Genomic DNA, 14,736 nt, shown 5'->3' with positions numbered 1-14,736 from the left:
TTTGCTCAGTTCCAGCCATTATTATGAGCCGTCCTCCTCTTAGCAGCCTCCACTGGTGTGTGTGTGTGTGTGTGTGTGTGTACTCACCATGGATGTAGCTAGAACTTGCTGATCAGATTCTGCCTGGGACTGGCTCTCTGTACAGCTGCTTGTGTCTGAGTCCTATAAACCAACAGAACGATGTAAGCCCAAGAGTAGACCCAGACACACACACACACACACACACACACTCTCACACACACACACACACACACACACACACACACACACACACACACACACACACACACACACACACACACACACACACACACACACACACACACACACACACACACACACACACACACACACTAACAACTCTCTGAGAACAGATGGATGTCATAGGAAGTTCCAGAGGGAGATGACCTTACATCAGGAGGGAGAATGTGGTGGGGAAAAGGAATGGGAGTGGTTTAGGAGAGAAAATTAGGAACAGATTCAGGGGATTTTGAGAGAGGGGGAGCGAGACAGAAACTACAGAAAGAGAAAGTGAGAGAATTGTTGAAAAGATTGAATCTAAATAGAATAGAGAAACAGAGAGTCAGTAAAAGTAGAAAAAAAACAAGCAACCTCGAAAATTGAGGAGTGAGGACAAGTTATTAAACTCAGACTGACAAATCACAACAATCCAGTGGAAATTGATTAGAGCTGAAAGTAATGTGAAGTGATAATCCCTCTGCTCCAGTCTCCTGCTAGTTTCTAGGTATGTCCTTGTGCCCCAGGAGTTGTGAAAACTCATGCATTTCCTCTCATTGAAAGCTCACATCCTGTATGAGGTCACTGGTAATACCATCATATTATTTCCTAACTTCAGGGGCAGTTGGGACTTGGGCATTTCCACAGTAACAGAGCGATGTCGAGACTCATATATTTTTTTAAACACATTTACTTGAAGAACAGTGCAGCACAAACAGCACAAACGTCATCCCGTTACCAAACTTACTTTTTAATGTTCTGTGGAAATTGTTAAAAGTAATCCTTGTGTAATCCTACTCTGAGTTGTATGGTTTGATTACTTTGCAACCATTGGTTTTTGTTTGGCATTAATTTTAAAGTGAGTCTCAGCATTACCCTGTTAAAAACCCATCTAAGCAGAAACAGATTGTGTGTTCACTTAGCTGTGTTATTGCATGTCAAAACACCCATGCTGTGTTTAGGCTCTGGGAACCAGGTCATGGTTCAGAGTGAATCTTAATAGTGGGCTATCGTCTGAAAGTCCATCATGAGCTCACGAGGGGAATGACACAACAGGGCAAACGGTCACTATATATCACTATATCTACCACCATTTCCCTTCAAGAGTTCAAGAGTCAGCTCCTGATCTATATAGTATTAATCAATTGATAAAACGTTACATCCTCCACATGTATTCAAAGTCATTCCTGTCCTAATGACCATGGACATAGAGTTGTGTTTACAGTGTAAACACCATCAGAGTGTTGTGTCTCACATCTCTCCTCCAATGGAATCCTAGTAACAGCTCTCATCCGGGGCCAGATCATAAAATGTAAAGGAATTTGGGTTTTTGATAGATTTGTATCTGCTGCTGCAAGTCACATTATTCAGAGGATAATAATGTAGCCATTGTTACCCGCAGTGTTCAGGATTACAACGTCTGTAGCCTACTATCAGAGACTGTTTAAAAATGAGAAAATAACTAAGTGTAGGAAGCAATTTTCTTTTAAATCAGTTAGAGCTTCAAGCTAGTCAGACCACTTGTAAAATTGTAGGAAAAAAACGTACCATTGTTGAAGTCGAACTGCAAGCTTCAGTTATAACTCCCGAAATGGACATTAATGGCAAATTAATCTAATTACGAGGAGGGCATCTCTTTACAGTGCGAGACACTGTTCGTTGGGGGGGGGTTCTTCGGTGCCATTAAGGTCTCGACTCTCGACAGAATATTCACAAGTCCAAAAGAAGACTGTAGCATTATTGGTGGAATGAAACTTGCGGATTGTCATCTCTTCTGGACGGAAGGATACATATTTTTGTAAACAGGAAACCCCCCCCTAAAGACCCTGAGGGGAGGGTAGTGAGTTTTTTTCCCTGGTTTACATTCACTCTTCTGCTCATATTTTCCCTATAAACAATGGCTTGATTTACTTTGATATTACCCTAATAAAGTTTATAAACATTTGTGAAGGTTTGGTATGGTGTGGCTATTATTAAGCTTTAGCTACAGCAGGCCAGTGATATAAAGGCAGTGCACCCCAGCACTGCAACTGACTATGACAGTTGGCCTTGAGGTGAGGAGGACTGCTTCAGGCCTACCAGAGTTACTCCTATAATCTAACAATATACTGCTTTTCTTAATACAAAATATTTGGATCGAAAACGTATGAATTACCCTCCTTCTGTACGTCTATATCTGCATAGCAGACGAAGCGGGACGGTTGAGCTAACATGCGCTAATGGGATTAGCATGAGGTTGTACGTACAATAACATTTCCCAGGACATAGACACATCTGATATGGGCAGAAAGCTTAAATTCTTGCTAATCTAACTGCACTGTCCAGTTTACAGTAGCTATTACAGTGAAAGAATAGGATGCTATTGTTTGAGGAGAGTGCAGTTATGAACTTGAAAATTGGGCAGACTTGAACATTTTGAACAGAAATGCAATAGTTCATTGGATCAGTCTAAAACTTTGCACATACAATGCTGTCATCTAGTGGCCAAAACCTAAATTGTGCCTAGATTCCTAAGTCATATATTGGCCTTTCTCTTGCATTTCAAAGATGATGGAACAAAAATGTTTTTTGAAAACGCATGTTTTTTTCTTTGTATTATCTTTTACCAGATCTAATGTGTTATATTCTCCTACATTCATTTCACATTTCCACAGACTTCAAAGTGTTTCCTTTCAAATGGTATCAGTAATATGCATATCCTTGCTTCAGGTCCTGAGCTACAGGCAGTTAGATTTGGGTACATTTTAAAAAGGGTCAGTATGTGTGTTTCCCACCATGAACCATGGAGGAGAAGGTGTGACAGTGTGGGGGTGCTTTGCTGGTGACACTGTCAGTGATTTATTTATAATTCTCACTTCACCAGCATGGCTACCACAGGATTCTGCAGCGATACGCCATCCCATCTGGTTTGTGCTTCGTAGGACTATCACTTGTTTTTCAACAGGACAATGACACCTCCAGGCTGTGTAAGGGTTATTTGACCAAGAAGGAGAATGATGGAGTGCTGCATCAGATGACCTGGCCTTCACAATCACTCAACCTCAAACCAATTGAGATGGTTTGGGATAGGTTGGACAGCAGAGAGGAGGAAAAGCATCCAGCAAGTACTCAGCATATGTGGGAACTCTTTCAAGACTGTTGGAAAAGCATTTCAAGTGAAGCTGGTTGAGAGAATGCCAAGAGTGTGCAAAGCTGTCATCAAGGCAAAGGGTGGCTACTTTGAAGAATCTACAATCTAAAATTAACACTTTTCTGGTTACTACATGAATCCATGTGTTATTTCATAGTTGTGATGTCTTCACTATTATTTTACAATGTAGAAAATTTTAAAAATAATGAAACACCTATGAATGAGTAGGTGTGTCAAATTTTTGACTGGTACTGCATGTACAAAAATATATGGGCATATTACAAACTTGTTCATTTGAAAGTGTTCAAAATCCACTAAAATCATCCAAAATCCACAATCAATACAGCTAAAAATAATGGGATGTCAAAACAAGTTGACATTGAGTTTTAAGAAAGTGTGCTTTATCAATTTAACTAATTTTGATAACCGTTATTTTGGACAAAATCAAGACGTCAATATTTTTGTAGTGCTTTTTGTATAATAAAAACAAATTACAGCTCAATTCGAGCAAATTCTGAATTTGCGATTAATCGGGATTAGTCACAGCAAATCCTGCGATTAACTCAATATTTTTTTTAATAGTTTGACAGCCCTAATTTCTACATATATTCCTATGTGATCCAAGATGGTATAGCAGTCGTACGTCTTTGTCTTGTTGTGTCTTGTATATATATATATATATTTTTTTCCCAACATACTCTCCTGCAACCCGCCTCACCCAATGTGGTATGGATCTGCAATGTTCTATACTTTAGAACCGGAACCCCCAACAGAAGCTAGCCAGCTAACTAGCTACTAGCTAGTAGTCAGCTAGCCACTGCTAGCTGTCATCAGTTAACCATAGGCCGGTCAACTCCTGCCAGTCTGCACAGCGCGACTCAACCCAGAGCATATCAGACTGCTTTTTCTCCACCAAATCTCCAGATTTAGAGAATCTCCAGATTCCTACCGCAAGCTTCGAACCTTTTCAGCTGGATCATCGCAGCTATCTAGCTGCTATCCGAGTGGCTACTCCTGGCTAAAGTCTATGTCACGAAGCAAGCACCAGTTAGCCTGGAGCTAGCCTAGTGCTAGAGCCATCTCCTACAACACCTATTTTGCCATTTCGCCTGGACCCCTTTACCTGCCTACACGGAGCCCTGCCGATCCATCAAGACTGGTCTGCCGACATAACAGTCCGAGGGGGCTACAACAGACTCTTCCGTCGCGATGTCCCCCTAAGGCCCTTCTGCTAGCCTGCTATCCCCGGCCCGCTAGCTGTCTGAATCGCCGTGTCTCCAGCCCACCTAGCTACTCACTGGACCCTATGATCACTCTGCTACGCATGCCTCTCCCTAGTGTCAATATGCCTTGTCCATTGCTGTTTTGGTTAGTGATTATTGTCTTATTTCACTGTAGAGCCTCCAGCCCTGCTCAATATGCCTTAGCTAGCCCTTTTGTTCCACCTCCCACAAATGTGGTGACCTCACCTGGTTTAAATGGTGTCTCTAGAGACAAAACCTCTCTCATCGTCACTCAATGCCTAGGTTTACCTCCACTGTATTCACATCCGACCATACCATTGTCTCTACATCATGCCTTGAATCTATTCTTCCAGGCCCAGAAACCTGCTCATTTTACTCTCTGTTCCGAAAGCACTAGACAACAAGTTCTTATAGCCTTTAGCCGTACCCTTATCCTACTCCTCTTCTGTTCCTCTGGTGATGTAGAGGTTAATCCAGGCCATGCACCCAGGACCTAGGATCAAGAGAGACGCTCAAGTGTTTTAGTACTATATCTCTTGACACAATGATGAAAATAATCATGACCTCTAAAACTTCAAGCTGCATACTGGACCCTATTCCAACTAAACTACTGAAAGAGCTGCTTCTTGTGCTTGGCCCTCCTATGTTGAACATAATAAACGGCTCTCTATCCACCGGATGTGTACCAAACTGCCTATATCGAATCTTCCATTCCTCTCAAACATTTTAGAAAAGGCTGTTGCGCAGCAACTCACTGCCTTCCTGAAGACAAACAATGTATATGAAATGCTTCAGTCTGGTTTTAGACCCCATCATAGCACTGAGACGGCACTTGTGAAGGTGGTAAATGACATTTTAATGGCATCGGACCGAGGCTCTGCATCTGTCCTCGTGCTCCTAGACCTTCGTGCTGCTTTTGATACCATCGATCACCACATTCTTTTGGAGAGATTGGAAACCCAAATTGGTCTACACGGACAAGTTCTGGCCTGGTTTAGATCTTATCTGTCGGAAAGATATCAGTTTGTCTCTGTGAATGGTTTGTCCTCTGACAAATCATCTGTACATTTCGGTGTTCCTCAAGGTTCCGTTTTAGGACCACTATTGTTTTCACTATATATTTTACCTCTAACTTTCACTGCTATGCGGATGACACACAGCTGTACATTTCAATGAAACATGGTGAAGCCCCAAAATTGCCCTTGCTAGAAGCATGTGTTTCAGACATAAGGAAGTGGATGGCTGCAAACGTTCTACTTTTAAACTCGGACAAAACAGAGATGCTTGTTCTAGGTCCCAAGATACAAAGAGATCTTCTGTTGAATCTGACAATTAATCTTAATGGTTGTACAGTCGTCTCAAATAAAACTGTGAAGGACCTCGGCGTTACTCTGGACCCTGATCTCTCTTTTGAAGGACATATCAAGACCATTTCAAAGACAGCTTTTTTCCATCTATGTAACATTGCAAAAATCAGAAACTTTCTGTCCAAAAATGATGCAGAAAAATTAATCCATGCTTTTGTCACTTCTAGGTTAGACTACTGCAATGCTCTACTTTCTGGCTACCCGGATAAAGCACTAAATAAACTTCAGTTAGTGCTAAATACGGCTGCTAGAATCCTGACTAGAACCAAAAAATGTGATCATATTACTCCAGTGCTAGCCTCCCTACACTGGCTTCCTGTCAAAGCAAGGGCTGATTTCAAGGTTTTACTGCTAACCTACAAAGCATTACATGGGCTTGCTCCTACCTATCTCTCTGATTTGGTCCTGCCGTACATACCTACACGTACGCTACGGTCACAAGACGCAGGCCTCCTAATTGTCCCTAGAATTTCTAAGCAAACAGCTGGAGGCAGGGCTTTCTCCTATGGAGCTCCATTTTTATGGAACGGTCTGCCTACCCATGTCAGAGACGCAAACTCGGTCTCAACCTTTAAGTCCTTACTGAAGACTCATCTCTTCAGTGGGTCATATGATTGAGTGTAGTCTGGCCCAGGAGTGGGAAGGTGAACGGAAAGGCTCTGCCCTTGCTGTCTCTGCCTGGCAGGTTCCCCTCTTTCCACTGGGATTCTCTGCCTCTAACCCTATTACAGGGGCTGAGTCACTGGCTTACTGGGGCTCTCTCATGCCGTCCCTGGAAGGGGTGCGTCACCTGAGTGGGTTGATTCACTGATGTGGTCATCCTGTCTGGGTTGGCGCCCCCCCTTGGGTTGTGCCATGGCGGAGATCTTTGTGGGCTATACTCAGCCTTGTCTCAGGATGGTAAGTTGGTGGTTGAAGATATCCCTCTAGTGGTGTGGGGTCTGTGCTTTGGCAAAGTGGGTGGGGTTATATCCTTCCTGTTTGGCCCTGTCCGGGGGTGTCCTCGGATGGGGCCACAGTGTCTCCTGACCCCTCCTGTCTCAGCCTCCAGTATTTATGCTGCAGTAGTTTATGTGTCGGGGGGCTAGGGTCAGTTTGTTATATCTGGAGTACTTCTCTTGTCCTATTCGGTGTCCTGTGTGAATCTAAGTGTGCGTTCTCTAATTCTCTCCTTCTCTCTTTCTTCCTCTCTCTCGGAGGACCTGAGCCCTAGGACCATGCCCCAGGACTACCTGACATGATGACTCCTTGCTGTCCCCAGTCCACCTGGCCGTGCTGCTGCTCCAGTTTCAACTGTTCTGCCTTACTATTATTGGACCATGCTGGTCATTTATGAACATTTGAACATCTTGGCCATGTTCTGTTATAATCTCCACCCGGCACAGCCAGAAGAGGACTGGCCACCCCTCATAGCCTGGTTCCTCTCTAGGTTTCTTCCTAGGGAGTTTTCCCCTAGCCACCGTGCTTCTACACCTGCACTGCTTGCTGTTTGGGGTTTTAGGCTGGGTTTCTGTACAGCACTTTGAGATATCAACTGATCTAAGAAGGGCTATTTAAATACATTTTATTTTGATTTGTTTTGATGATTGAGGAGTACACCACATCAGTCACTGGCTTTATCGAGATATGTGCATCGAGGACGTTGTCCCCACAGTAACTGTAACCCAAAAGCATATAAGAAATCCAACTATTCCCTCCAACGAACCATTATACACGCAAAATGTCAATACAGGACTAAGATCGAATCGTACTACACCGGCTCCGACGCTAGTCGGATGTAGCAGGGCTTGCAAACTATTCCAGACTACAAAGCAAAGCACAGCCGAGAGCTGCCCAGCGACACGAGCCTACCAGACAAGCTAAATAACTTCTCTGCTCGCTTCGAGGCAAGTAACACTGAAACATGCATGAGAGCATCAGCTGTTCCGGATGACTGTGTGATCATGCTCTCCACAGCCGATGTGAGTAAGACCTTTAGACAGGTCAACTTTCACAAGGCCGCTGGGCCTTACGGATTACCAGGACGTGTACTCTGAGCATGTGCTTACCAACTGGCAAGTATCTTCGCTGACATTTTCAACCTCTCCCTATCTGAGTCTGTAATACCAATACTATGGTGGTCAAGCAGACCACCATAGTCCCTGTGCCAAAGAAAACTAAGGTAACCTGCCTAAATGACTACAGACCCGTAGCAGTCACGTCTGTAGCCATGAAATGCTTTGAAAGGCTGGTCATGGCTCACATCAACACCATTATCCCTGAAACCCAAGACCCACTCCAATTTGCATACCGCACCAACAGATCCACAGATGATGCAATCTCTATTGCACTCCACACTGCCCTTTCCCACCTGGACAAAAGGAGCACCTATATGAGAATGCCATTAATTGACTACAGCTCAGCATTCAACACCATAGTGCCCTCAAAGCTCATTACTAAGCTAAGGACCCTGAGACTAAACACCTCCCTCTGCAACCTGATCCTGGACTTCCTGACAGGCCGCCCCCATGTGGTAAGGGTAGGTAAAAACACATCCGCCATGCTGATCCTCAACACGGGAGCCCCTCAAGGGTGCGTGCTCAGTCCCCTCCTGTACTCCCTGTTCATTCATGACTGCATGGCTGTGCACAACTCAAACACCATTATTAAGTTTGCTGATGACACAACAGTGGTAGGCCTGATCACCAACAATGATGAGACAGCCTATAGGGAGGAGGTCAGAGACCTGATCATGTGGTGCAAGGACAACAACCTCTCCCTCAATGTGATCAAGACAAAGGAGTTGATTGTGGACTACAGGAAAAGAAGGACCGAGCACGCCCCCATTCTCATAGACGGGGCTGTAGTGGAGCAGATTGAGAGCTTCAAGTTCCTTGGTGTCCCATCACCAACAAACTAACATGGTCCAAGCACACCAAGACAGTCGTGAAGAGGGCACGACAAAACCTATCCCCCTCAGGAGACTGAAAAGATTTGGCCTTGGTCCCCAGATCCTCAAAAGGATACAGCTGCACCATCGAGAACATCCTGATGGGTTGCATCACTCCCTGGATTGGCAACTGCTCGGCATCCGACCGCAAGGCACTACAGAGGTTAGTGCGTACCGTCCATACATCACCGGGGCCAAGCTTCCTGCCATCCAGGACCTCTATACCAGGCGGTGTCAGAGGAAGGCCCTAAAAATTGTCAAAGACTCCCGCCACCGTAGTCATAGACTGTTCTCTCTGCTACCGCACTGCAAGTGGAACCGGAGCGCCAGGTCTATGTCCAAGAGGCTTCTAAACAGCTTATACCCCCAAGCCATAAGACTCCTGAACATCTAATCAAAGGGCTACCCAGACTATTTGCATTGATCGACATTATTGAATAAAACACTTTCTAGAAATCAAAAGTATTCCGACAATGGGTAGTTTGTTAGATCCATCGTGTCTTTTTTCCCTGCATCAACCAAAGATAGTAGAGGCAGGATGAGTTTGGTTTGTTTACAGTATGCATGTTGTTCTTGAAAACGTGTGTATAAAACTATAAATACATTATGCTCCATACATACATGGTGTATGCTGTAGAAACAACAACATGATATACAGAAAAGAATAATGCGAGCACCAGCCAGAAAATGTACCAGATTGTGGAAGAGTGCGCAAATGTCTGCAAACTTAATATGTGGAGAGGGAAGTTTTGTCCAGCTCAGTAAAGCCTCAAACAATGAAATGGGCTACTTCTATTTGAATTAATGTGAATTAATGAGGAAGCAGAACACACCTCAATTCAAACTGTTGTTAGAAAATACAACTTGTTCGAAAATAATTTGAAATTGAGAAGTTGAAACATAGCATGTAGATAATTAGCAGGCAGCGCTTGTTAACTGCCCTATTGCATAACAATCACATTTTGGAACAGTGAATGCATTCTGACATCACGTGCATAAAACAACTCATGCTGGGGCGACCATTACCTGTTGACCATACCGCTCGCGACGCGTGTGCGAGTGCTGCAAAATAAATGTATGTGTTATTCAATCATTGCACCCACACTGCTCGCGGGCATCAGCTAGCATCTGCGTGACCAGGAGCTAACATAGAAATTGGTTCTATTTGTGATGCACAACACGCTGCAAGTGCAGCCTCTCCCATCAGCTCATTGGTTTTTAGGAGCATATACCCACGTGCCATCTCCTCATTGGTTTTTAGGAGCATATACCCACGTGTCATCTCCTCATTGGTTTTTAGGAGCATATACTCACGTGCAATCTCCTCATTGGTTTTCAGGAGCATATACTCACATGCAATCTCCTCATTGGTTTTTAGGAGCTTATTCCCACGTGGGGGAATGAAAGAAGAACTTAGGTCCACACTTCTTTAGGTTGTAGTAATGCTGTAAAGTTGGTTGCCAACCACCAGATAAAGTTCAAAGAAGAAAAAGAAGCCTTAAGGAAGGAGGAGAGATGACAATAAATGAATTATGTTTACCGTTTTATCTGTGGATTAATTGTCGTGCATTTTAGGTAAAATAACAATCCAATGTTTCTATACCAGGACAAATTAGCTCGCAACAGCGAGCTAGCTAGCTAAATTGCCATAAATGTTTAATGCTTTTTGACCTGTCCCCAAATTAATACAATTGAGTTTGTCTTGATATTTCAACCTGCTTGTCCTGATCACTTCTGGTGCGGGTGACCAAAATCAATGTGCGTGCGATGGCGCACACAGACGTATGCACGTGTTCGGTTTGGTCTGCATGTTAGAGATATTTGGAACTCACATGTGAAAAAGTGAATGTTATTGGGTTAATGTTCATGAACATATTTTAATGACATTTTCTCCTGAGCTGTCAATCCCAATTTGAAAAGGTCCCTAGCCCCACCCACAGCCTCTCCTCCAACTGACAGAGTAGTTGTTACAATGTTGTGGTTTAGCAACATTTTTATTTTGACATTATAAAGAAAAACCTTTGTAAACAACGGAAGCTATCACACTGTCATATTGATCTGAGCCTTACTGTTGAAAAACCCCTATAGTGTATGACTTTTGGCTGTCGCAGATGCACCTCCCCTGTTGACTTCTGTCTGTAGTCGTCTGTTGTCGTCTTCAGTAGTATGTTTTTGCAGAAAGCTCCACCTCTGGCTGGCAGAAAGAACCAGATGAGCAGGAAAGGCAAAGTACAGAGCAGGGCTGTTACTTTCAGTTATATCGTGTTCACTGATTTATGAAATCTATAAAAAGGACTTAAAAATAATTTAAAATCAAGATTCGAAACAACAACAACTACTACTACAAAACAACTGGGATCACTAACAGTATATAATTTTATTTGGACTTCACTGCTATAAGTTTCTAAAGGGAAAGTTAATCTTGATCTCGGAAGCCATTACAGAGGAGAGACTGGATTGATAACACCATGGCTTCGAAAGCTAAAGAGCTTCTCTCTTGGTCTGCAAGCTCTGTGGTAACTGGAGGAGGAATCACAGCTGCCAGGCTGTTACACATCATGAGGGACCAGACAGTGACTGTCATCATCATGGACAACCGTAGCTGCAGGGACTTTGAGGAGTCCCATATCTATATCCCCACACAGATCTGCATCAGCGTCCCTGAGGAGGCTATCAACCCTGGGATCACTGTGAACCAGATCAAGGCCAGGCTGCCGGAAGCATCCAGAGAACAGTGGAAGAGACAGGGGTTCGTAGACTACATCATATTACTGGACTGGTTCAGCTGTGTCACTGACCTCAGACTGGGGACCCCACTCAAGAGCCTCAAAGATGCTCTCTACAAGTGGGACAGCACCACAGATCTCCACAGAGAGCCCCTGGTTCTGGAGGGAGGCTATGAGAACTGGTTGCTTGTCTACCCCATGTACACAACCAACGCCAAAGTCAGACCCCCCCGACAACACGCCCTCAACACCCTCCCTCAGCTGAACTTCTGCTACCCCTCTCTGAAGGAGCTGAAGGCTTCAGCCCCGCCTCTACCCGCCTAAGATGACAGGTGACAGGTACCTACCGCTACTACCACGCCCCAACCAACAAAGTTCACCTCTACCCCCATGGGGCAAGCATTCCGCAGGCCCCCCTCTCCACCCCCCCCCCCCCCCCCCCCCCCCGTGCCCAAATACAAGCAGCCCCCCCAGCCCAACCTGTCCCTGCCGAGACCACTAAGCCCAGTCATGACGTGTATGCCAAGATGGAGATCGCCAAGCTGTCAGCAGCTAAGATCAGTAACCTACACCCTGTATATGGAGGGATGGGTGCCATGCTGACGGGACTGTGTGACAGAAGCACCTGTTACATGAACTGCATCCTGCAGTGCCTGTGTAACACCCCAGGCATGGCTGAGTACTTCACCAATAACTACTACCAGGAAGATATTAACAGGAACAATTACCTGGGCCATAAGGGGGAAGTAGTAGAGGAGTTTGGGGTGATAATGAAGGCTATGTGGTCTGGCCTGTATAAGTCTATCAGGCCCAGGGACTTTGAGTTTACCATTGGAAAGGTTTACGCAGGGTTTGCTGGCAATGAACCGCAAGATGCAAAGGAATTTATGCTTGTCCTCCTAGATGGGCTACACGAGGACCTCAATAAGGCTGACACTAGTAAACTGTACCAACGGGAAGTGAATGACCATCACCTGGATGACCAAAGGGCAGCCGACCTGGCCTGGAGCAGACACAAGCTGCGGAATGACTCCATCATCGTAGCTCTGTTCCATGGTCAGTTGAAGATCACTGTCCAGTGTCTCACCTGTCAACACAAGACACGCACCTTCGAAACCTTCAATCACCACAACCTGCCACTGGCTTCATCTAAAGAGTGCTCCCTACAAGACTGTCTGAAGCTGTTCAGTAGAGAGCAGAAGCTAGATAACCATTCCGCTGTGTTCTGCAGTCACTGCAAAGCCCTGAGAGACTCCATGAGGAAAGTGAAGATCTGGAAGGTCCCGCCCATCCTTGTGGTTTACTTAATTCGATTGACCATCGATGGCAGAAGGATTCAAGTTCTCCAGACCAACGTTGACTTCCCCCTGGAGAACCTGGACCTGAACCAGTGTGTCATTGGTCCAAAACAGAAGCTCAAGAAATACAACCTGTTTGCAGTCTCTAATTATTATGGGGTGGGTCTGAATTGTGGTTACTACACAGCCTTCTGTAAGAACGCCATCAAACAGCAGTGGTACAAGTTTGAAGACAAGGATGTTTCAGACATTTCCACCTCCTCAGTCAAGTCCTCTGCCGCCTGCATCTTATTCTACTCTTCTTTGTGAGGGGTGGAAGGACACACAGGGGATTTTGTACAGTATGTGTGTGTGTGTGTGTGAGATCTGGTCCAAAGCGTCCCCCAGACAGTGGCGACCTGTCATTCAGGGTAGGTGGGGCAGAATTTTTTTTTGTTGTTCCCTGTTTTGCATGTTATTTTGACATTAATATGTGCCACATATCAGGTTGAAAACAATGTCATTCTCTTTTGCGTTCTTGAGTAAGGTAGCTCGAAAATGTGTTTCAGCCTAGCTTAGTGCTTTCTGTGGTGGTGGGGCAGCCAGTGGAAAATTCGGAGCGTAGGGATTGGTAATGTTCTCTAGTTGTGTCGTGCATGGCTCAGTGTTCTGTCACTCATGGGAACACTATGTCACCGCAAAATGTATGAGAAGAGCTCGAAAATTCAAGCCTCTTTGGTGCTGCCATAGAGTTACATTAGAAGTGCCCATCCGAGAAGGCTCAAGGTCATTGTCATATCAACAGTAGCTTTGATTGGACTGATCTTGTCAACATCATACTTTCAAAATCTTAGCTAGAGTGAGGGCATTTTCTGTTAAACCTTATTAATGCTTTGGTACTAAAATATCCTTCTTTAAGCCTAGGCATTGGGCTCGAGATTTGTGTGTGTGCATTAGTATAGGCCTGTTCTAACTGTTCTGTGTGTAGTATGACCCTATGATGTCTGGGAGCTCAGCCAAGACCTGACAGAAACTAACTGGTTCCTCTCAGCTTAACTGGAGGCAGAGCAAAGTGTTATATCCTGCATACCAGCGATAAGGCTGTTGATCTGTTTGGAGCCTGTTTCTGGGCGAAAGGTTCATGCTTGTGTATGTGTGTAGGGGTAGGACCATACATTATCTGGGCCGACAGTCAAAGGTGCTTGCTTGCCCAACTTGGGGAACCGCTGAGCTGCTGTTAGAGGAAGTATGTCTGGAGTGACTTCCTGTCACCTTGGCACCTATTGTCCTCACTCAGTTGTGACAGAACGAGACAACCTTTTCATTATAGCCTGTACCCCGTAACCCAGTGTCGTCTGTCCCCACACACACACATACACATACATAAGATCACGTGTTTTGCAGATGCTTGCATAAGATAGCTTGACTATATAAGGCTTCTGTACTCATTGTGCGTGGGCTCTCACTCCATTCACTTTGTGTGTTGTGTGAACAGCTCCCTTATTGCAATACGTTTATTAATAAAAGTAATACCTTGATTGATTATTGACTTTGCATCTCCTCACTATTAATTGAAGGTAGAATTTCCACCACACTAGCAAGCTAGACAAGCAGTCATCATCATGAATCACATCGACAATATACTGGCAAATCCTTTTCAATCCTTGTCATACGTAGAGAAATGATAGATAAAATGTACCGGTGCTCATCGGCCATTGGACATAAACATTACACAACATGTTGGAAATCACAAATTCAACAATGAGTGGTTTGGAAGGAATCATTAGCTAACTGCAAGCGTTGCAGAGCAATCACTCGCCTGCTAT

General features: G+C 44.6%; 2 protein-coding genes across 6 annotated transcripts in view; one reads left to right on the top strand and one right to left on the bottom strand.

Annotated features, from left to right (window-relative positions):
- The window catches only part of LOC110509425 (pleckstrin homology-like domain family B member 2), a 34,951-nt gene extending 32,930 nt beyond the window's left edge, over positions 1-2,021 (bottom strand). For 4 of the 5 annotated variants that reach the window (XR_005040371.1, XM_036967407.1, XM_036967409.1 and 1 more), the window contains exons 1-2: positions 1,786-2,021; positions 88-162 (exon numbers count right to left, since the gene is read on the bottom strand). Coding sequence is in view for 4 of the 5 variants with exons in the window: in XM_036967407.1 (XP_036823302.1) it covers positions 88-162; positions 1,786-1,836 (126 nt within the window). In the remaining variant the exon portion in view is untranslated. Of the gene's footprint in view, positions 1-87; positions 163-657; positions 759-1,785 lie in introns of those variants that run through there. The other variant, XM_036967410.1, reaches the window with a different exon arrangement.
- Positions 2,022-11,091: 9,070 nt separating this feature from the next.
- Positions 11,092-14,442, top strand: LOC110509424 (ubiquitin carboxyl-terminal hydrolase 8-like). The gene is made up of 2 exons (XM_036967711.1): positions 11,092-11,951; positions 12,044-14,442. The coding sequence occupies exons 1-2, from the start codon at positions 11,376-11,378 to the stop codon at positions 13,238-13,240; spliced, it is 1,773 nt and encodes a 590-aa protein (XP_036823606.1). The 5' UTR covers positions 11,092-11,375; the 3' UTR covers positions 13,241-14,442.
- The last annotated feature ends 294 nt before the right edge of the window (positions 14,443-14,736 follow it).

The sequence above is a fragment of the Oncorhynchus mykiss genome, chromosome Y, assembly GCF_013265735.2.
Source record: "Oncorhynchus mykiss isolate Arlee chromosome Y, USDA_OmykA_1.1, whole genome shotgun sequence".
Lineage (NCBI taxonomy): Eukaryota > Metazoa > Chordata > Actinopteri > Salmoniformes > Salmonidae > Oncorhynchus > Oncorhynchus mykiss.
The sequence above is the reverse complement of the archived record's forward strand: the minus strand, read 5'-3'. Positions and strand labels throughout refer to the sequence as shown.